General features: G+C 48.2%; 1 protein-coding gene across 1 annotated transcript in view; it reads left to right on the top strand.

Annotated features, from left to right (window-relative positions):
- Positions 1 to 11,814: 11,814 nt before the first annotated feature.
- Positions 11,815 to 22,789, top strand: part of CTSD (cathepsin D) — a 34,120-nt gene continuing 23,145 nt past the window's right edge. Inside the window, exons 1-2 of the mRNA XM_007066612.4 lie at positions 11,815 to 12,163; positions 15,797 to 15,953. Coding sequence (XP_007066674.1) covers positions 12,102 to 12,163; positions 15,797 to 15,953 — 219 coding nt within the window. The 5' untranslated portion in view covers positions 11,815 to 12,101. The remainder of the gene's footprint in view (positions 12,164 to 15,796; positions 15,954 to 22,789) is intronic.

Below are 22,789 nucleotides of genomic sequence, written 5' to 3'. Positions count from 1 at the left end.
TCAGAGGTAGGTTTTCTGCCTCCAACCTGACCCACACCCTAGTGCACAGTGTCTGTTGCAGATGAGTTCTGCAGAGTGCATGGGGCATATCTCTTTCAAGGACAGCAGAACCACACGGACTCGGCTGAGAAAGGGATAGGTGAGTAGGACTGAATCATCCTGAATTGCAGAGGTTTTTCTGGTGAGAAGTCCCCTTGCAAATACCGGCTATGGTTATAACTATAATGCCACTATCCCCTGAAATATCCCAGCATTTCAACTATAATAACATAAGGCTGACACAACACAAAATCATGTAGCTTTCCCAATAGAAAACCAAGCGGAGTGCCCCAGGGGATGGTTCTGGGGACGGTTTTGTTCAACATCTTTATTAATGATCCAGATGATGGGATGAATTGCACCCTCAGGAAGTTCTCAGATGACACAAAGCTGGGGGGAAGAGGTAGATATGCTGGAGGGTAGGGACAGGGTTAAGAGTGACTTAGACAAATTGGAGGATTGGGCCAAAAGAAATCTGAAGAAACAAGGACAAGTGCAGAGTCCTGCACTTAGGACGGAAGAATCCCATGCACTGCTACAGGCTGGGGACCGACTGGCTAAGCAGCAGTTCTGCAGAAAAGGACCTGGGGATTACAGTGGACGAGAAGCGGGATATGAGTCAGCAGTGTGCCCTTGTGCCAAGAAGGCCAACGGCATATTGGACTGTATTAGTAGAAGCACTGCCAGCAGATCAAGGGAAGTGATTATTCCCCTCTATTCGGCACTGGTGAGGCCACACCGGGAGTATTGCGTCCAGTTTTGGTCCCACCACTACAGAAGGGATGTGGACAAATTGGAGAGAGTCCAACAGAGGGCAATGAAAATGATCAGAGGGCTGGGGCACATGACTTACGAGGAGAGGCTGAGGGAACTGGGGTTATTTAGTCTGCAGAAGAGAAGAGTGAGGGGGGATTTGATAACAGCCTTCAACTACCTGAAGGGGGGTTCCAAAGAGGATGGAGCTCGGCTGTTCTCAGTGGTGGCTGCAGATGACAGAACAAGAAGCAGTGGTCTCAAGTTGCAGTGGGGGAGGTCTAGGTTGGATATTAGGAAACACTATTTCACTAGGTGGGTGGTGAAGCACTGGAATGGGTTACTGAGGGAGGTGGTAGAATCTCCATCCTTATGGGTTTTTAAGGCGTGGCTTGACAAAGCCCTGGCTGGGATGATTTAGTCAGTGTTGGTCCTGCTTTGAGCAAGGGGTTGGACTAGATGACCTCCTGAGGTCTCTTCCAACCCTGATATTCTATGATACTGAAGTTCCTTGGAAATCTAAAAAAAAATGCCCACAAGCCAGCTCTGAAGCACTGCACTCCTGGATCTTGGGAAAGCCTCCATTTGCTCCTGGGATCAGACAATAGGCATCAGACATATTAGTTTTTCTTTTTTGACATAGGCTCTGTCTACACTAGCACTTTTGTCAGTGAAACTTATGTCGATCTAGGGTGGGACAGCGGCCGGAGACACTCTCCTGCCAACATAGATACTGCCGCATGTTGGGGATGCATCGAGCGGCTACCTGGGAGGCCTTGCAGCAGTACAGCTGTGCCACTGTAAGGTCTGTAGTGTAGGCAGAGCCTAAAGCCACGATTTTTTATTGTGCATAAGAGTGACAGCTTTGAGTTCCACAACTAGCTCGCAGCAGTTGATCCAGGTCCTCCTATGCCATCACATTCTCCACCTTGATTACCATCTTTTTCTTTTCCGCTTTCTCCTCCCTTCTTCTTGCTGTGCGTGGTTTGGGGTTTTTGGGGGTGATTATTATTTTTGTTTTTCAGAGATTACTCATTCATCCTGGTTCCTTTGTTTTGTATACGAGGGATTCAGCATCCCTCCCTTGTCCAAATGTCTCCTGTACTGTGTTTGATTTGTCATGTTGTTTGCATCTTTATATTTGGTTTGCTTTTCAATACTTTATTTAACAATGCAAAGACCCTCTATCAAACAGAGTTCTAGGCCACATTTGGGAAGCCAGCTCCATAATTTCTAGGCACTGTGATAGGTTTGCAATGAGCCTGAAATGCAGCGCTCTGTTGGCACAGGAACTGCCATACCAAATCAGACCCATGGTCCCTCTAGTCTAGTATCCTGACTAACGGTGGCCAGTCCCAGATGCTTCAGTGGAAGGTGGGGAAAAAAAATAAAACCCCTGTGTGATATTTTGAGAATCACGCAGACCAGTGAGGGGTTCTATCACTGCCTGACCTGTCACCTTGGGGGTCTTCGTGCTGTGCAGCTATGATTCAGATCCCTAATGCCAGTAGCCAGCCCATAAGCATAAGGTCTCACCCTGGCTCCCACCAGCCCCGTTACTCTTTGCATTGTGATACCAACAGCCCTTCAAGTCCTGAGTCTCCCCAAAAAATCCTCCTGAGTTCTTAACCCCAGACACTCGCACCATTCCTCTGTGGTTCATCACCCCCAAAGGTGACCTCAGTCCCCCAGTTATCAGCTCCCTCTGGCATACACACTCCACACGGCTTGCACACCAGAGACCTGCCTGGGATAAAAAGAAGTATTTAATAGAAAAATCAAAGTAAGGGAAAGCAAATATATGCCAGTTACATAGAAAATACAAATGACGACACAACCTCAGGCTTTACACTTTCATATTAGATAAAATCCCTTTTCCAATAAAAGTTACTGATTTCCCTATGTCCATTTCCCAGCACACCCCTAGCTAGAGGAGGGATCTAGGATTTACAGACAGCCTTGAGACTCTCCCCCATTTAAAAAAAACACCTCACTTCCAAGCCTGCTTTTAAAAGACTTTTTCCTTTTAGACTCACGGTTAGTCAGAGCAGGATGTTCGAGAGCTGGGATGTTCTTCACAACTTGGAGTTGTCTCAGTGTCTTTCAGTTAACTCTAAAGGTCTATCATGGTCTTTTCCTAGGCTGGCCAATGGATAGTTACTTGATGCCAGTTTCATGTTCGGGACGTGCCTTTCCCTGCTTGACTGCTCACCGCTCTGCTGTGAGGTGCAGCTGAAGTTGCACCCCAGATTGTGAGCACTGTTTTCTATGTACACAAATACATAATTCATAACCAGTGTGTATACATATTTCATAATGACCATCAAATTCAGAACATTACAAGTGTTCATAAAAGGCCTTACTCAATATATTTTTATAGTACAATAATACAGTATGCAATCAGTTGGTTTCCCTGCTTATTTTTGGCAGTTCTCCCCATGGGGTCTCCCCTTGGGGTGTCTGGACCCTGATTGTCACATCCTGTTATGGACTGGTCTGCTGTCACAGTGGGTTGATCCCTTTAAGGGGAGTCAGGGCCCGGTCTACCTGTGACAGACTTCTTTAAAGAGAAGAGGCCCATCTTCACCCACCTGTAAGTAATTAACTGCCTAGGTGGCTGGTTGGCAGCTAAATGGCTAATGAGTATTTGAACCTGATAAAGGACTACCACAGCACAGTTAGAGAGAGGTGCTTCTAGACAGAGATGTTCCCAAGGGCTAGAGCAGGATAACTTTCAAGGAAATGGACCTCCCAGATCTCTGCTGCAGGACCTCTTCTTCAAGGAGCTCCATGCTGCCTGGAGAAGAGCTGCAGTCTGTGGGAAGGCCCTGGCTCCAGGAAAGAAGTGCCTTGGGGGCCATTTTGGGCAATGTGTTGTGGGTCAAGGGCCTGGTTGTGAGACTGATAACTTCAGGTGGAGTCTGCCTAAGTGAAGGTCTGCCTTGTATTTCTGTTGAGCTTTCTATTAATAAGTGAAGAGGGGTGCTGTCTAATACATGAACGTCTGGCTGATCTTACTGATGACCCAATTGGGGAGACTAAGACAGGGAGGATGGGGTGGGGATAACATGTGCCTTTTACACTTGCCCACAGAGACTGTTTTCTCTTAAACCCTTAGATGTTGAAGAGTGATAGTTGATATCCGTTCCAGTGCCCACCCCCCAATGATCCTGCTGGGTTTTGCTGAGTCAGTAGTGCCTGTGGCCTGTTCCACTGCCTGGATAGAAGGGTACGAGGCTGTAGCCTTTGGGCACAGAGTTAAGGTGTGAGCTAGATGGTAAGAGGTAAAATAAGGTACAGTTTACTACCCTCGTGGGGGTGATGGCTTTGGATGGGGCCTTGCATAGGTTTACTTTGGAAGTCCCTTTTTGTTTATAAAGCAGATTTCTAACTGTTCTTGGAGCAGTCTCTCTAGAGATCCTAACTGGTCTCCCTCTATTCATCTCAAATTAGACCAATCCATTAATTTAATCTAAAATGAGTCAATCAGCACTTAAACTCCAGGGGTTGCAGTCTTCCTCTGTCTCTGTCTGTTTCCTAGGGACAGCCTGGCATGGGGCTATTGCCCATCCACTATCCCAGGCCTTCCTGCCTCCCCATCGCATTCTGTTACCCTTCCTTTATACCTGGGCTTGTTTCCTTAGTGGCCCAGCTATGAGTGCATGCCTCCATGATTGGCAGTTGTGCTAGGCTGGGGTGAGCCCGGTTGCCTTAAATGGGGAAGACTCTCTGCCCATTACAGAGGTTGACTTTATTTAGACTCAGAGTGTAGTTTTGTTTGGGCGGGGGTAAGGATGCTGCCCGCCTCCCTCTATGCAGCGGACCCATGCGGCTCTGCTGGGACTGAGAGGATGAGTGAGCAGGATTTGCCCTGACTTAGACTTTTTCAGACTGTCTCTGCAAAAGAGACACAAGGGGGAAATTAAGGTGCTAATGGACCAGCAGGGAGGAGAGCAGCAGCAAGCTCAAACGGCAGCTCTTTGGTACCATCAGGAGACCCTTCTCCAGTCCAGGAAGGGAAACTGGAGGCAACAATGTGTGAACCTGGGGCCGTGCCCAGGCTGCCTGGAAGTCCCAGCCCATCTGTAGCCACAAGTGGGCAGGAAGATAATCCCAGGGGCATATCTGGTTATGTCTGTATGGGTGGCTACTGCAGCTCAATGGGAGGAGGAGTCCTGGCCAATCCAGTTATCTCTGTGCCTAATGAAGGAGAGACAAGCAACGTATCACCTCCTGGGTGAGGAGGCAGCCCAAATGAGCTATGAAAGCTGCCATCCCCCCTGGGCTGGGACTCTCAGAAAAGGAGCACTGATGACTGTTCAGGGGGACATTACTGTGCACACTGGTTTGACATCAGACTGGGTGGCTCAAGCTGCAGAGAGTGTTGAGGGGAGCGAACAGAGCTGCTGCCTGCAGAGCAGTATTGAGACCATCTACTTGGGAAGGTCCAGGCTTTGGTGCACTAACTCCTACAGTCTGTGCTGGCTGAGGCAGCACTGGTAATGGAGAAGGATCTGCAGGCAGAGCAACTGGCGAGAGACACTAGTGCCTGATGCAGAAGAGCTATCCAGGAAACAGAAGGGCTTGGTGAGCTCAAAGTTGCAGCAAAATCAGATGAGGCTGCTTACCTATCCCAGTGGTTCTCAACCCGGGGTATGCATGCCCCTGGGGGTACACAGAGGTCTTCCAGAGGGTACATCAACTCATCCAGATGTTTACCTGGTTTTACAACAGGCTACATAAAAAGCACTAGAGAAGTCAGTACAAACTAAAATTTCATACAGACAATGACTTGTTTATGCTGCTCTATATACTATACACTGAAATGTAAGTACAATATTTATATTCCAGTTGATTTATCTGATAATTATATGGTATAAATGAGAGTCAGCAATTTGTCACGAATAATGTGCTGTGACACTTCTGTAATTTTTAGTCTGATTTTGTAAGTAGCTTTTAAGTGAGATGAAACTTGGGGTACACAAGACAAATCAGACCGAAGGGGTACAGTCATCTGGAAAGGTTGATAACCACAGGCGGGAGCCCCAAGCACCTCTGATTGTATGTTCCTGCTGTAGCACTCTCAGTTCTGCCCCTAGACTGAGGTTAACTTTGAGGCAACTGACCAATATGAGAGTCTGGGGTCTTTGGTGATGTCACTGTGCCCATGCAGGTGGATGGAGAAAGAGTAAATAGCCTGCTGGACTTGGGGTGCAACTACACACTGAGGTGGGAGGAAGTGGTTGCCATGAGCTCCTTCAGCTTGAGGAGCCTGTTGCATCCTGGGAGTCCGCCTCTCATACCCTTTGGCTGTAATTCCCGATGGCTGTACGGACAAGGGACCTGAGTCTGATTCAGAAGGGGTGGCCCCCTTGTTACCCTTTGCTGTTATTGTGGGATGTCATCTGAAAACCTTTTTCATACATCCTGAGGGTCAGGGGATGAACTGACGGCCTTGAACTGAGTAGTGTCCGTGGTGGAAGGGTGGCCAGGTCCTTTGGCAATTCCAGGGGTCACTGAGGGGTGCTTGCATCTGATCACTGCAGAGAGGAAACTAAGGAGGATGGCCTGGGCTTTGCTCAAGCAGGGAGGAATGTAACAGGCTGGCACTGTTTGCCTGAGACGCCCCAAGCTGTTAGCAGGTCTTCAGCCTTCTGGGGAAGTTTTAAGTGGGTTTTGCTGAATTGCTACAGCAGACAAGGGACGTGGGGAATAGAGAGAGCACCAAGGTGTAGGGCAGTTACATGCTGAGGGTTTTGCTGAGTCACTGGTAGAGCAGGCACATGACACATTCAGGCATACAAGGGAGGTAGGCGTTGCTCTCTCAGGCAGTGGGTGAACTGGGGTTTGGCAGACTTCCACCCTGAGGAAAGGAATGCTAAGGGCATTGAGGTGGGGGAGAAGCCTGAGGCTGAAGGACCTCGCCAGCCAGCCAAGATGGGAGTTTCATGTAGAACTAGTTTGGCAGCCACTCTTTGTTAATCGGTCAGACCTCAGAGGGGTGACTCCTGACTATACACCGGTGCAGTTCTGTGCTGGCTGGGGTTGGGAAGCCACTTACTTCCGGGCATGTAAACCAGCAGCAAGACCTTCAGAGGGGCTGAGCCCTTCTGCTCCTGTTAATGTCCGAGAGCAGCTGGGGCTGAATATCTGTTAAAATCAGCAAAGTTCTAGTCTGGGGGCTCAGTGTGGGTTGAGAACCAAGATTCCTCCCCCCCGCCCCCTAAAAGTGACTAATGATTTTTTGGGTGTCCAGCCTGAAACACTTGCCAAGGGCCTACATTTGCAGGCAGTGCTGAGCACTCGCCCGGCACTGGGCAAAAGGTTTTAGGCAAATAGTTTATTCACTGACAAATGCAGTTTTAGTTGATCTGAAACTATTTGCAAACTGGCTGAATAGGTTTGGCCAGAAAGAACTTTGGGGGCTAGATTCACAAAACATTTAGGGGAAGAGGTGTCTCCCTGATAACTTTTAGCCTAATGGTTCAGGTACCCACCTGGGATGGGGAAGACTGAGGCTGGAATCCCCACACAAATATTTGAAACCATGTCTCCCCTAGTCCAGTGTGATGCCCAAAGCACTGGGCTGTATATTCTGGGTTAGGTAGCTTGCAATCTCTCCTGTGCAATCTGTTACACTTTCTATAAAATACTTGAGCAGTTGTTGGGGCAGAGGGCGAGAATGACTCCACACCTAGTGGCAAAGGCACACACCTGCTCCAGGGTGGGGATTCAAACCTGGGTCTCCAGATTCAGGTTGACTTAAACTGTGAATTCAGCTTGATTTTTTGGCCAATACTTCTGGTCGTCCCCCCCAAAAAAATGCTGAAATGGTTCATTTCAGCATTTCTGAAATTAAATGCTTCTGAAAGTTGTTGGTTTTTTTGTTTGTTTTGGAATGTGCTTAAATTTTATTTTTTAAGTAAACTTTGAAAAACATCATAAAATATTTTCTTTAACCCTAATTGCATTTTTCATTAATTTTGCTTAGAAATTCAAAAAAATATATCTTAAATAGCCAATTTCTAATGGGAAAAAAATTAATTTGCCCAGTGTCACAGTTCTGGGCACCTGCACTTTTCTATTTCCTCTCAGTGGCCCAGCAAAGGCTCCCTAACTATTCCTTTTCTTAGATGGAGACCAACTTCTCTCCTCCCCCTCCTGACTGGGTTATTTCCAGGCTCAAGAGTTCCCTGCCTTCCCTCTGTTACTCCCAGCAAAAGACAGACTCTCTAAGCAGTCCTGCTTCTCTTTCCTCAGAGGCAGTACACCATGTAATTGCTACAGTTGTAAGCTAGAACACAGCTCTTTCTAAGCAAGCCTATTTTATTCTTAAGGCAAAAGCACTATAGAGGAAACATTAAAAACAATAAACAAACCTACATGCATGCTAATAAGCTTACCCAAGATCATCCCCTGCTTCCAACAGGGGCTCTGGCAAGAGCAGTCCTTCAAAACTCACTTAGGGATTCTCCTGTGGTTTCAAGTTCATCATACCCTTTGCTCAGCACAAGAGCAGTCTTATGGGAACTCAGTAGGCTAGAGTCCTTCCAACTCTTCCCTAAGGACTGGGACCTTCAGTCGACCAGAGGTCCTGTCCATTTGCTGGATCAGAAAACAGGCCCTGAGTCTGTTTATCACCAGGTGATTTATCCCAACATCCTTTCTTTGTGGGCTGGAATCTAGAGAATCCAGTTTGAACTTTTGAAGAGTGTGACTAGGTAATGAGCCAGACAATAGGTCCCCTTCCCAGGACAAAGTTTCAAAGGGCTGATAACTCGAGGGATGACATTAGCATGCCCCTGCCTCCCAGTGAAGTTACACACAATCTCCAGGCAGGTCTACCCTTAAACTGCTGCATCAGCGCATAGATGCAGCTGCACCGTGTAGTGCTTTAATGAAGACCCTCTACGCCAATGGAAGAGAGCTCTCCCGGTAGCGTAATTAATCCACCTCTGTGAGAGGCAGTAGCTATGTCAACAGGAGAAGCTCTTCCACGGCCTTAGTGCTGTCTACAGCAGAGGTTAGGTGGGTATAATTACATTGCACAGGGGTGTGGATTTTTCACACCTGAGAGAGACAGTTATATCCATGTAAGTGTGTAGAGTAGACCAGATCTCACAATAACACACAAACAATTGCATTTTTAATACAGTGGCCCCCAATAGTATTAAACCTAATTCAAGAGGGTTTATCCAGAATATTACATATCTGTCATGCTTGGCTCTAATCCCAAGGTGAGCACCCATCATTAGTCACTTCTGAAAATCTTGGCTTATCTGCTTTATTAATCTTTATAGAACTGTTCTTTCCCCCAGCATTTTACAAACACGCAGGAGCCATGTTTTCTCCCCTGAAAAGATTACAATGGACAAGGGGACCCCAGGCAAAAGATGGTATAAAAGTTCATACAGGGGAGGGTGTGCAGAGATTGTACAGAGAGCGAGGCAGGACAAATTCTTTGAAGCAGCAGGGCTGAAGGTGGAGGAAGGACACTTGGCTGACTCTCTGAAACTTGGTGGGGGAGTACAAAGAAGGATGTGACGCTGAGAGTGGGAGAAAGGGCAAAGGAAGGAGAGCGAACTGGGAGGAACACAGGAGAGTAGGAAGAAATGACAGCGGAGGTGGGGGTGAGATTCTGTAGGGCCTTCCGGGATGAGGTGTTTGAATCTGATGGAGGCTGATAAAGGGATTCAGGGAATGGAGTATCTATAACACCAAGCACACCACCCCAATTGCTATTAATGGAGATCCCTGTTGGCAGCCTCAGTGGAGGCCAGAAACTGAACGGGCTTGGAAACTCCGCTCCCTTTTCTCCCATAAGTTTGGAGAAGCCCCTGTTCTACCTGTGCTGTAGATTTTTTTTTAAAAGGGCCATGGCTGTCTGTCTGGCACCACTAGCCATCCTTTAAATTCACAGACAATCTCCTTAGCAGAAGTATCCTCCCAGCTGTTAGACCTCTGCCCCTTCCTCCCTGAAAGCCCCCTTGTGAAGTTGGTGCTGCTCAAAGCCGCATCTCCTGCCAAGCCTTTATTCCTGCTGGGAGTCCTGCTTTTCTCACTGACCGCAAAGTAACTCTCCAAATGCAACTGTGCAGGGAAAAAAGAATCCTTACAATGGCTTCTCCTCTACTACTCTAAGAAAAATATAATAATAGCAAGGTGGGGGTGTGGGAAAGGAGCCATGCTTCCAGGGGGTGCTTCAGGCTGTGAAAATCCCAGTCCCTAATTATATTTGATGTTTTTCTTACTCCTCTATGCTAGCTGCTAAGCAATCAAGAGGATGAAAACGGACCCCAGGATCAATGTAATGTAGGGGAGCATCCTGCCTACACTCCTTTTCCTCCAGCCCCCCCACTGGCCAAGGTAGGTAAGGGGAGTGGCATAGGAGTCTCTATGTGGACAGGGCTGGAGGTTCTCCCCTCCCTGCACTCAGATGATTCTCTAGTAGGGCTTCGCAGATGGGCTTAGAGCCCAATTCTCTCAGCAGCAGGAGGCCTGCAGCTAGCCATTATAAAGCACATCCCATCCTGATGGATCCCTTTACAGTCTATGCAGCCAAGGTTTGTTTTACTATCTTTAGATTGGAGGGCAGCAGCCACAACCCCTTCTTCCCCCCATGCCCCCTAACTACAGAGTGGTTAAAATTTTGGTCAAAGGCCCCTTTCTTCCTAAAAAGTGCTCTAAGACCTTTAACATCCAGGCAAACCAGACTACACCTGGCTTTTCAGGGTCTTCTCTAAAAGAGCCAGGGAATCTGGTTTATCTGCCTTGAAATGGGGCAGCTGCCCAACAAAACTCAAACCTACAGGACCAGGGAGTCTAGGTACTGCAATTTTGCTAAGGTCCTAAGCAGGGATCCCAAATTGTGGTCCATACACTATGGGTGTCCCACAAAGCCCTTGCTAGTGGTCTGCAGGGAGCTAGCAGCTCTCGTGCTGCTGTCCCCTCCTCCTCGTTTCTAGCTCCTAATTTGCACTAACAATCTTTAGTTCGAAGTGCAGGGATGCTTAGAACGTCAGTCCTTACCCTCTGCTATTCAGCTGCAGAGTGCATGCTCCTGTCTGGTGTCGCTTGTCTCACACGAGGCTGCTCGATGTAGAGCTTAACAAAGCTATGCATATTCTGGGGACTTTTTGTGCAACTCCATTGCCATGGCTGCCAATACTTAGCAACATTGCACCACCCCATATTCGCCGTGAAGGGGCCTACATCATGCTCCTGGCCAAGAGCTGTGAGAACAGCAACTTGCCTCAGTACTCTGACCTCTTCAACCACCTGCCAATTTGCCAATCTTCTAGGCACCCTTTGTGGTCATTTGGGCCACCACAAGACATGGTGGAATCTGCTTGGCGTAACGAGAGGTCTGTGACGACGACCGTCATTAATAATCACTCTCTTGCCATCTGCCCACCATGTTTTGACCTGCCAAGACACTTGGGGTCATCCCTGAACCGATTTCGAACAGGACAGGGCCATTGGGCAGCCAGTCTCTTCCAAGGGGGTTCCTCTAACGACCCACCACCAGGTAGATGCAGTTAACTTCGAGCTATGTGGCATATCCTCGATGAGTACCCCCTGACTTATTTCCACGGTAAGCTACGGGCTCCTCACCTGCCTGATAACGAGGCTATGAAATGGCTGGGCACACTGCATACGCTGGGAGAGACTAACAGGCAGGTACAAATACATTAAATACTTCCCTGATCTCATTTTTCCATGCCAGCAGCTGCCCTGATTGCCACAGGAAGGTTATATGATTGTGAGTGGGAGGTAGACATGGCACAATCTCTCCACCAGTGTTGCAAATTCTTGCAATCGCAGTGCAAGTCTTGTCACGTTTGGTGTTTTTCGTAAACAGTGTGAGTCCACCAGCATCTCACTCTTCACTTCTTTTTCTTAAGTTCTGAGCTTTCCTGACTGCAGAGAAAAGCCTGAAACCTGTGACCAAGGTCCAAATTACAAGCCAGACAGCAAAGCAATCCAAGGCAGCCTCGTGATATTTTGTGGCGGGGGGAAGGAGGAGCTGACTCATGGTGTTTGCAGGCTTGGGTTAGCGACACTGCTGCCGGAAAGTCTGGCCGCAGGCAGCCCTCAGCTACCTCCCTCCGCCTGACTGTGGCGTTTGCAGGGTTAAATCCCTTCCCCAGCTGCCGCCTCCCCCGTGATCACGTGACACGGAGTGGCACTTTTAGCCCGTCAGCTGATCCCAAAGTCACAGGGTTCCATGCTCAGTCATCCCCTGCCCTGGATAACGCACGGATCGGCTTGCCGCACAGGTCACGCCGGGAGCCCGCTCCGCAGCAGCCATGGGGCTCCGCGCCTTTCTCCTACTCCTGGCCCTTGTGCTCCCGTGCTCGGCGCTGATCAGGTGAGGGAAGGGCTGCCGCTGGGCACGGCTGGACAGCAGGCGCTAGGGGCTCCCAGGGTGGGGTCCTTGTAAACAAAGGTGCTGGCTGGGAGCCCGATGGCTACAGCAGCCGCTCACCCCTTCCGCCAAAGAGCTGCTGGGGGTGTATGTGTTAGCAGCCCTCCTGCTTGGGCTTGCCCATTGCCCGGCTGCCTGCGGTAACTGGGGAGGGTTGCAGGAAAGCAGGGTCTTTGTTACTTAGGAATGTGCGTGTGTCTCTCGCTCCTGGGAGGTTGCGATTTCTCTCTGCCATCATGAGCTCATGGGGGATTAGGACTTGACGTGAGGAATGAGCTGCAGACTCGGGTAAACTCCTACCAAACCAAAGAGCCGGCCTCCCTGAATCCTGGCAGCGGTTGGAAATGGGAGAATTAAGCAAAGAAGTAAAAATATATATATATATATATATATATATATGACCTAGCGTGAGCTCAAATTTGGTCCTGGGCTAGACCCGGACTTTTTCTATGGGCTTCCCCCCTGGGAGATGCACCTGCCTCTCCAAGGGCACACTTCGCCTCATGAAGAGGCATGAGGCGCGTTTTATAGTGTCTTCCTACTGCTAAGCAGAAGTTAGGTGCATGTAGTGTGCCATCCTGGATGTGTTGCAGCTGTTTCCCCAGTCACCTTTCCCCAGGGCCAAATCCAGCAAACGGGCTGAGCACTCTCAACTCCCCATTGAAACTGGTTAGAGTTGAGGGTGCACAGCGTCGAGCAGGATGTGGTCCTCAGGAAACAAACCTGTCGGGCTCAGGTCGCTCACCCAAATTCATTCTTGCATAGTTCCAAGGTAAATGTATATTGGGGGGGGGGGGCTTGTTTTGAGTTAACTTTCACTTGTTTTTGAAACTGACAGTCAATAGATAAGAGGAGAAAATTCCTGACCACTAAGTAAAACCTCAAGTCTTGATGATTTCTCAGAAGTTCTGTTGACCTTTACAGGAGCAAAACTTTCCAAGCCCTGATTGTTCAGAAGGTCTGGGCACCTGCAGCTGCTATTGATTTCAGCTGGAATTGTGGGTGTTCAGCCCTTCTGAAAATCAGGGCTTGGAAGGTTTGGCTCCTGTGAGGGCCAATGGAACGTCTGAGAGATCATCAAGATTTGAGGAGTTATTTAGTGGTCAGGAATATTCTTCTCTTGTTGCTGAAACTGGCAATCAATGTTAACTTCAAACAAAATGTTCCACAAAATATACATTTACTCTGGAACTAGGTAGCAGTGAATTTGCGGGATTTGTTGGCAGCAAGCAGCTCTTGACCAGGGGATTTGTGTTGTGGAAACAATGTGCCCTCTTGTTGAAGTCTGTTGCTTTGATCTGTGATACAGAAGTGGGAGTTTCCGGACACATTAGGAGCCTGATCATTGTGGGCCTGCACTTTGCACAGTCAGTTTCACCAGCGCAAAGTGTGTGTAAAATGCTTTGCAATCAGAATAGTAGTGTGTACACACACACACACACACACAACCCCCAACTGGTAAAAATAACTATTCTAGGTGCTGGACAGCAGTGAATGAGGCCCTGTGAGTCAGGAGTCTGATCTAGGGAGTGCCAAGCTGGGATAGTTGTCTAATCAAGTTGAACCTCAGTGGAGTCTTTACAAAGTTCTAAATCATAAGCAAAATAGCTGTAAATTGTCTTCCTTTATTTAATTTTCTGTGAGCTGTGGTCCGCTTTCTGTCAATATACTAACTTTCTTTATCTGCACTGGATCATAACCAACAAAGGAAGTGCCTTTACATAAGTATTGACTTTACCACTCTTCGATCCAAGGGAAACAGCCTGATACTGGAGCTATCGTTTGGTGCATAGAGCCCCTCCTGTGCTTCCCTTGTTTCTGGACTCTGAGCAGTTTTCAACAACTGTTTCAACAAAATTATACTCTTGTTGCTGGCCATCAGCAACCAGTACAGCCATGGTACCTGACCGCTGGCAAGAACACGGTCAGTTTCCCAGCGTGGACAGGGCCTGAAATACAGAAACTCCAGAAAAGTTGGCAGAGTCCTTACACGCAGCAGCATCCAGATGCATGGCCTCCCTGGGAGAGGAGAATGGATGGTTTTGAGCAGGCTGACTGCCACACTTTAAGGGGCAACTTTCTTGAGCAAAGCCACTGGCTCCAGAAGATCATTAGTAGCACAGGGGCCTTGAGCATTAAAGTGCTTTCCCTGTTTGAGTGAAATCGCTGAGGCGTCGCCTATGGTGGGATCCAGAGGCTGGATCAGTAACTATCGTTAGCATGGTTCCCTTATTCAAGTGAACAGGGAATCCTTTTCCCAAACTAAACAGCGCTGTACACCACTTCTGCCGCCTCCCCAAACATGGGGAGAATGGTCTGTTTTCTATATTCATCCAGCACCCTGCTAATGGGAGGCCTGGTGTAAAGCCCACTGAAGTCAATGGAAAGACTCTCATTGACATCAGTGGGCTTTGGATCAGGCCTTTGTCATGAAAACGATGTCCTGTTCTATGTGTTGGAACATAGCTAGAGCTAGCGTGATTCTGCTTCTGGGCCTTAAAGAACAAGGGGAGTTCCCCAAAGAGGCAAGGAAGGAGGAGAAGGGAATAACGGTGATACCCAAACGTCCTGATACTTTATTTTTCTTCCGGTGCTGGTAGCCCACCTCCCCTCCACGCACAGACAAACTCACGTGGGTCACTGAAGTTGAGGTGAGGCTTCCAACTCTTAGAAGCAGCGCATGCTAGAAATGCTGGATTGTGACACACCTTAAGTTTGGCTCATTCAGGAATGTCTACACTAGGAGCTGGAGCTGCCGTTCCAAGCTCGAGGACGCACACTTCCCCAGCTGGAAGTGTAGTAGACATGCCCTGGATGGAAAGCAGTGAGTGCTTCTCTTCATGTACAGGCCTTGGGAATTGAGAGAGACAGACAGCATGGCTCTCTGGATAGGGCACTGGGCTTCAATGGGAGACCTGGGTGCTCTTCCTGGCTCTGCCACGTACATGCTGTGTGACCTTGGGCAAGTCAGTCTCTGTACCTCAGTTACCTCAATTTCCCCATCTGTGGGGATAATTGCCGTTTCCTCCTTTGTAAAGCACTTTGAGATCTACACATGAAAAGCACCAAGAGCTAGGTATTCTTATTAAGGCTCCAGAAAGAAGACCCGACAGTGGGCTTCAGAAAAATATAAACTTTGTCGAAGCTTGCCCAGGCTGGGAGTTGCACTGTAAACATTGCTGACATTAGGAGCCAGATTCTCTGCTGATGTAAACTGGCAGATCCGTTAATTCCCATGGAACTGTGCCATTTTGCACCGGCAGAAGATGTGTTCCTGGAACCCTATAGGCCTTGGTGTACATTTATTTGTATGCACAGATCAACAAAAACAGGTGCTGTCACCCTGGGGAGAGGGGAGGAGGAGGGAAAATTCTGTCCCTCAGAACATTAAACAGCAGCATGTTCTGGATTTTTGTAAGACTGCTACTGAACCTCTGAGCGCTCCTTGCATACCAGACGATCACTTGCTTTGCATGGGGCCCAGCCCTGCCTGTAGGGGAGGTGGATGCTGTTGTGTGGCATTGGCAGGGTTACTTGCTTTAACTGGCAATGTGCTTTTCTTTCGTTCCCAAACAGAATCCCGCTGACTAAGTTCCCCTCGGTGCGCCGCATCCTAAATGAAGCCGGAAGCGAAATCCCTGATCTGAATGCCATGGGCGAATTCCTGAAATACAAGTTGGGTGTGCCAGGCACAGGGGATCCCACCCCAGAGACCCTCAAGAACTACATGGATGTAAGTACAGCAGCTGATTCTGCAGAGTCACTGCTCTATTTGGCAGCATGGTATTGCAGGGAGTTCCCTGTCTCAATGCATAGGGTCTACCATTAACCTGGAAACTTGTTGTCATCTGCACCTCTTTGCAGCCTGCAAGGACAGGAAAAAGAGGCTGTTGCTTGCCCACAGTGATAGCTGACTCATCCTGCTGCAAATGCTTCTCAAGTGCCTGACTCTTTGCTGTGAATATTGAATCGCACTCAGGCCTTATCCCTTTGACAGCCCCTGCACATGGGCAGTATTTGTTTGCAGACACATTCTCTCATCCAGTGCTGTGGAAATCCACTCCCAAGGAAACTCACCCTGCCAAAGTCAGGGCCTCAGTTCTGCAGCAAGCTCCTTACTCTACCTCAGTTTACCCACATGTAAAACAGTGATAATACCTCCTTTACAGAGCTGTTGCAGGGATTGCCTAACTCTCTTTGAAGATTTGATCCTTTAGACTCCAGTCCTGCTTCCACAGACATCAATGGCAATGCCTCATTTGGCTTCAGGGGGAGGAGAAGGCCTTTAAGCATAGCACTACATAAGTACACAGATGCGGTGCAGACTCCCAGGGAATGGAGGAGCCAACAGTTTGAAGGGCGAGCTCCTCTTATTTACAGCTATTTGCAGTTTTAATAAACCTGCTGCCACACCCAAGAGAGCTTTAAAACAGTCTTCACAGCTTCAGTAACCTATTTCTTTTCCCCTCATTGCTAAATACCCAAACTTTATGACTGTCAGTAGAAGCTTTCTCCTTTATAATCAGACCTTTCAACTTCTTGCCTGATTGGTGGTGCCACAATCCACTGTCTGTGATGCAAGGGCATAACAAATTGTAGTTTTCACTGAATGCATCAAGCAGGAGGGAGAGGTAGCTGTTAGTATTACTAGTCCTTGTGGCCAGGGCACTAGGCTGGACTCTGTAAGAGCCAAGAATAGAGCCCAGCTCTATCACTGAGCTGCTGGGGAAATGAAGGTGGGAAGTGATTTGCCCATCCGTAGAACGGAGATAACGACATTGATCTCCTTTGTAAAGTGCTGTGCTATCTATGGATGAAAAGAACAATTACTGCTGTTTGTTTGAGGCCCAGATCCAGCAAAACATTACTGCTTTACTTTAAGCTGTTGAGTAGTCCCATTAGAGTTAAGCATGTGCTTTAAATCGTTTGCTGGATCAGAGCCTAAGCCCATAGGAATCACAATGGGAGCTGCTGGGCGCTGAGTTGTTTTGAAAGTCTGGCCCCAGGTGGGGGTGCTGAGCATCTGTCAAAATGGCCATGAGCTCTTTGGAAAGTCTGGCTTGTCGAGTGCACTTGAGATTGGGCACTCAAGAAAACAACAAGGCAGATGTTACACACCCATACACTGGCAGCAGCACTGATGAGGGTCAAGTGAAAAGGGAATCCAGAAACAGAATGTATGTGCCATTTTGCTTTAGTAGAACACTGCATATATTTTGAGAGTGCAGGGTTCCTTTCATCAAAGCTCACTACCTGGGTTTGCATTGGACACACACAGACACTTTTTGTAGTTCATTAATGGAGCAAATTACATGTTGGATATTCAGGAAGCTGCCTATCCTCAGCCTCACTAGGGACTTTATGTAACTTGAATGCTGGAGGGAGGTTCAGAACCCACTTCAAAAGGAAATGTCCCCTTGTGGATTAAGGGGAACCTGCATTAGCTTTTAGCAGTATAGGATCCATGAAACATGGTTATAGCCCTCTTCCATCCAGTAGGGGGCATTGGCACACATGCTCATTATAATATTAACCCCTTGATACCAGTGGTGCTGACACTAGCGTGAGGGAAAAACCCCAAGCATTCAAGGCAGCAATTGTTTACTGAAGTCTCCTCTTGGCACATGACCGGAAACAGATTACAAAAGGGAGATGTGAGCTTGGGTCATCTGATGGGGAATCAGCAACGTGATTAGGGCTGTTGTGTGACACTGTCAGCCAGGATCTAGGCAAGTGTTTTCCCTGCAGATGGAAAAGAAAATGCCTTGCAAACGTCGGGGGGGGCAATGGGTGCCTGAATGATAGGGGAGGATAGGAGAGGCAACCCTCCGCCGGGATAGAGGTCATTTCCCACCTCCGCAGCTTGGATCCTGCTGAATCACCCTTGCCAGCATTATCCCTGGTTCTTAAAAATGTAGGCCTCCCATTGACTTCAATGGGCTTTGGATCAGGTGTTTTCAAACAGGGCCTCATTGTGAGAGACCCTCATTCGAGGGTTTTATCCACCCTCAGTAAATGACTCAGCTCTCATACTGCAGGCAGAACCTTCCAGAAGGGCCCACCTTTGAAGCAGGTTCTTTCTCCTACGTAGTAGCCATGCTGCTGTCCTCTAGAAAGTTACCTATTAGCTGCTTCACGTAACCAGAACAGGGCTCAGCGCAGCTGCGGTGATCTGCCCAGCTCTGGCCCTGCCCATGTTTCTGCCCTTGATTCGTATCGCATCGCACCTCTTCCACCACAGCTGTGCTAGCCTCACCCCTGCCTAGTTCCTTCTCTCACTCACTTCGTCAGACCTTCCGGACACGCTGCTCCCCAGACAGGAGGTTTAGACTGTTTAGTTATGCCAAACTTTTCTAACTAGGGTGCTGAAAATTAAACACCCAACCTGAATGTGAATAAGTGGCCTCATCTTTTTTCCTTCTGAGTTGCTAAGCATCTGCAGCTCCTGTTGACTTCAATTGAATATGTGGGTGCTCAGCACTTCTGAAAATTCACCTCCGGTTGGGCACCCAAAACATGAGACCTCTAAATTTTAGTGGCCATTCAGCCTTGGTTCCTACAGGACAGGTGGAATTTTAAAGCTCCCAGACCTGAAGGCATCAGACTTATGAACAACCATACATGCCACATCCTGCATATGTGGAGTGCTCTCCTGGGAACGGGAATATCTTGGCAGCTTTTCACTTGCACTCCCCAGCCCCCTGGGCTCTTGTCAGATTTCCAATTTCTGCCTCCCTCAACTTCCTTGGGATCAGCAAGGAGGGACCGCAATTGGTTAATCAGCAATGTCGAAACAGAGGGAGGTGGGGATTACACAACAGTGGGGCTGCGATTCTGAAACATTTCTGGCTTCTTCTTCTAAAGACCTTTTTCCTCATTTTCAGCTCTTGCCTGTTGGGAGCTGACACTTAAGTCACTTCTCAGGTGCTGTTTTTTTCCATCTTCAAATCTTGTTGCTAGAAATGATTTCAACACCCGTTTGGTTTATTTTCAAGTCACAAGAAAGTCAGAGGGATTTGGTTGTGCTGCTCTTGTGACATCAGGCTAGAACACTGGACCCCAGGAGCTGTGGCAGGGCAGATTTATTATTTGTCTTACTGTAGCGCCTTGCGGCCCAAGTCATGGACCAGGACCCCAGTGTGCTAGGCACTGTACAAACACAGCAAAACCAGTCCCTGCCCCCAAAGAGCTTACAATCTAACAAAAAGGCCAGAGACAACAGGTGGAAACAGATGAACGTGGGGTGGTTAAAGGAAATAATGAGACCATACTAGTCAGTGTGATGGGCAGTGATGTAGCTCAGACCACACTCTCCTTCCATCTGAAAGAGCATGTAGCATGGGCCCAACCACTGGGTGGGAGAGGATTCACAGAAGGGATCACTGTAGTTCTTGTGCATGATATCAGCTGTGTCTTTCTTAGCCCACCCCCACCCTTTTTTTTTTTTTTTTTTTTTTTCCTTTCAGGCAATGCCCCCTCTCCTTCCCACCAAGCTCTGCATGCCCTATGACTGAAGAGCTTAAAAATAACAAGGTTTCACCCCTTCCCCTGAAATATACCCTCCTTCTACCACTCATCGCTGCTTGTCACCCCAATCTGGACCAGTGTCCCCTGGTTAGATGGGCAGAAGATCCTGCCCAAGTCTCCCCAAGAGGCCCCTCTCAGAGTTTTGGTCACCGCTGACCAGGATGCCGGTGACACATTGCGTTCCCCTCCCCCCAGAGCTTGTGGCCCACAGATGGCACAGAATGGTACCCAGTATTGACTCATAAGGGGATACCCTGCGTCTGTTCCTGTTAATGGACAACTCATGCCTTAAAGTCAGCTTTGTATTGTTTCCAATGGCTTGTTTTGGTTTTTCCCTTTCTGGTGCAAGAAAGTGGGGAATGGGGGGGGCAGTTGTACCTTTGCCTTCAGGTAGGGAGACCCTGACAGTGTGCCAGAACCCCACCCAAAGTGCTAGGAGACTGGGGGAGCCTCTAAACCTCCTCAGCAGAAGTAGCCATTTGGGCATGATGCACAATGGAGACTGCACACCCTGCATTGCAATACCATTGAGATGTGGGTCATGTCATGAGAGTGACATGACAGGTGGTATCTCCATGGCTTTCTTAACTATATTGACCTAGTTCTCCTGCATCCCTACACCTAGGATGCCCTCCCTGGCCGAGGGAAGCAGTATCTCTCTGCATTCAGGTCTTCAAGCACCTCTTCCGTGAAGCTCATCAGTATTAAAGCACATAACACTTCCTCTGGGTTTCCCAGAATCTATTTGGTTCTAGTGTATACATTTAGCTGTCTGGTTCCTTGAGCAGCGACTATTGGCCAGATCATGGCTTACATGGAGAATGCTTTGCTTTGCGCTGTTAGACTGGTGCAATCTTATAGCCGGCTTAACCGGCTACCTTACGAATTTCCCCTTAGGAATCTCCAGATGGCATAGAACTGGCCTGGCAGCTGTGGGCCGCCCATCCCACTTCCAACATAGGGGTGTGACGTACAGAAGGGGTGTGTGGCTAATGTACAGCTGCATTCCTGTCTCAGGTCCCAGAACAGCCCAGTGGGGCTCCATGGCAGCCGGCAGAACTTAAAGAAACCCTGAGTCTAAGTTCTGTGGCCCTGTCATAGGGTGAGCTGGGCCTGTCAAAGATTCAAGCCCCCAATTCTAGCCTACACTTTGATCAGGTGACAGTCGTGTGACTGAAGGCATAGGTCCATATAGGCTCAGCTAATCCTGTGATGGAGACTGACCCAGCGAAGCACTTAAGTATCTGTCAATTTTTAAGTACTTTGTACTGGCTTTGCTGCAAATTCAGTACAAAGTCAGCCTTGTAGGATTGGCATGTGGTTTTTTTTTTTTGTTTGTTTTGTTTTAAGATCAGCTCCGTTCCCAAAGTTCAAGCTCCCTTTGGAGGTCAGGGAGTCTGCAAAGCTTTTCTTGTCTGTCCTCTTACTATTTGCGACGGTGTTGTAGCCATGTTGGTCCCAGGATATTAGCGAGACAAGGAGTGTGAGGGGATATCTTCTGTTGGTGGAAGAGCTCTGTGTAGCTCAAAAGCTTCTCTCTCTCACCAACAGAAGCTGGTCCAATAAAAAATACGACCTCCTCCACCTTGTTGCCTTGCTAACAGATTAGGCTTTTACAGTGCTTTGGCTGGCAATGTGCAAGAATTTAAATAGCCCATTACATGGAGGGGATTTGACCATGACTGTCAGTGACAAGGTGGAAATCTGTCACTCTTAGTGGAGGGGTATTTGCAGGGTTACAGAAGGATGCTTCAAAAGATCAAATAAAGGAGAAAGGACCGGGAGATTTTTCTCTTCAGATTGTGACCACTTCTATTTTTTAACCCAGTCAAGTACCTGTTACAACACTTTGGTCACCTGACTCAATTACTACATGGTTACGTGTTGGTTACATCAACGAGTATCTGTGTTTGTAATCTGGTCACGGGGCAAGATTGTAATTGGGTCCCCTCACTTGGTTCTAGTTAAGGTGTAGATGAGGTCTTTGCATCGACCCAGGGTCATTCTCTTCTAGTATTAAGGAAGTGCTTTAACGTAAGCTGGTCTTTGGGTCACTGTCTAGTGGCTCCTTTTCCCTACTGGAAGAATGCAGAGAAGTGAAAATCCTCAGCACTGCTGTTGGGTGACCTTTGAGGCGTGCTGGGTTTGGACAAACTTTGGTGACCATGCAAAATAAAAAACGTAGAAAACACCACAGGAAAAGTGCTGAATCATTGGCCCATCTACGCTGCCTTCCCTTGTGACTGCAAGTCAGCGTATTGCTGGCAACCCGGTGGAAAGCTGGTCCAGGGCTATTCTGATCAGATGAGTTCTTGTGTGTGAAACCCCTTCAGTTAAGGCAATTTAAAAAACAAAAAGCCAACATCGCTCCATCTGCATTTCATTTTATTCATCCTGCCCTGCTGCACTCTGGCTACGCTTCCATTCAGCCCACTGCCGTGCTGCTAGTAATGGGCTTTCCTGGTCCGTCTCCCAGAACTGCTGGTCAGGGGAAGACTGATCCTGTGCTACCTTGCTCCTTATGTGGCTATGCCTTACAAACCCTACTCCACTGTAAGCTAGTGGGATGTTTATTGGCTAGCACTTGGGGACAGTATAAATGAGCACAGCAGGGGCAAGGCAGTAGAGAAGCATGCTCAGGATTCCATAAACTGATGTAGTCAGGCATGTGTCCCGTGCTAATCCCTCCTTGCCTGCAATAAGGGGTTAATTTTTCCGAGTTCTAGCAATAATCGGAAAGCATCACTGCCTCCCCATTACAGTTTATTATAATGGATCGCTAACTCCTTAGTGATCCGAGCTGCCTTACAAAACTGCTAAATACTTAGGACCCTGCCTCACTGCAGCTGGCTATACAATGCAGTGTCCTTTTTAATCAGGACCCTGAGGGTTTGGGGTGTTTTAGCGCAAAAATTGACCTCCCTTCCTCATAGCTTTCCCTCTAAGGTCCTGATTGTCCGTGGATCAAGGCCTGAGATTTTTATTTTAGTTGCCCAGCCTTCCCTTATTACTAAGCACCCATCAAGCCTGGGGCTCCCACTG

Source organism: Chelonia mydas, chromosome 6 (genome assembly GCF_015237465.2).
Source record: "Chelonia mydas isolate rCheMyd1 chromosome 6, rCheMyd1.pri.v2, whole genome shotgun sequence".
Classification (NCBI taxonomy): Eukaryota; Metazoa; Chordata; order Testudines; family Cheloniidae; genus Chelonia; species Chelonia mydas.
Note: the sequence above shows the minus strand (reverse complement) of the source record. Positions and strands in the feature narration are given on the sequence as shown.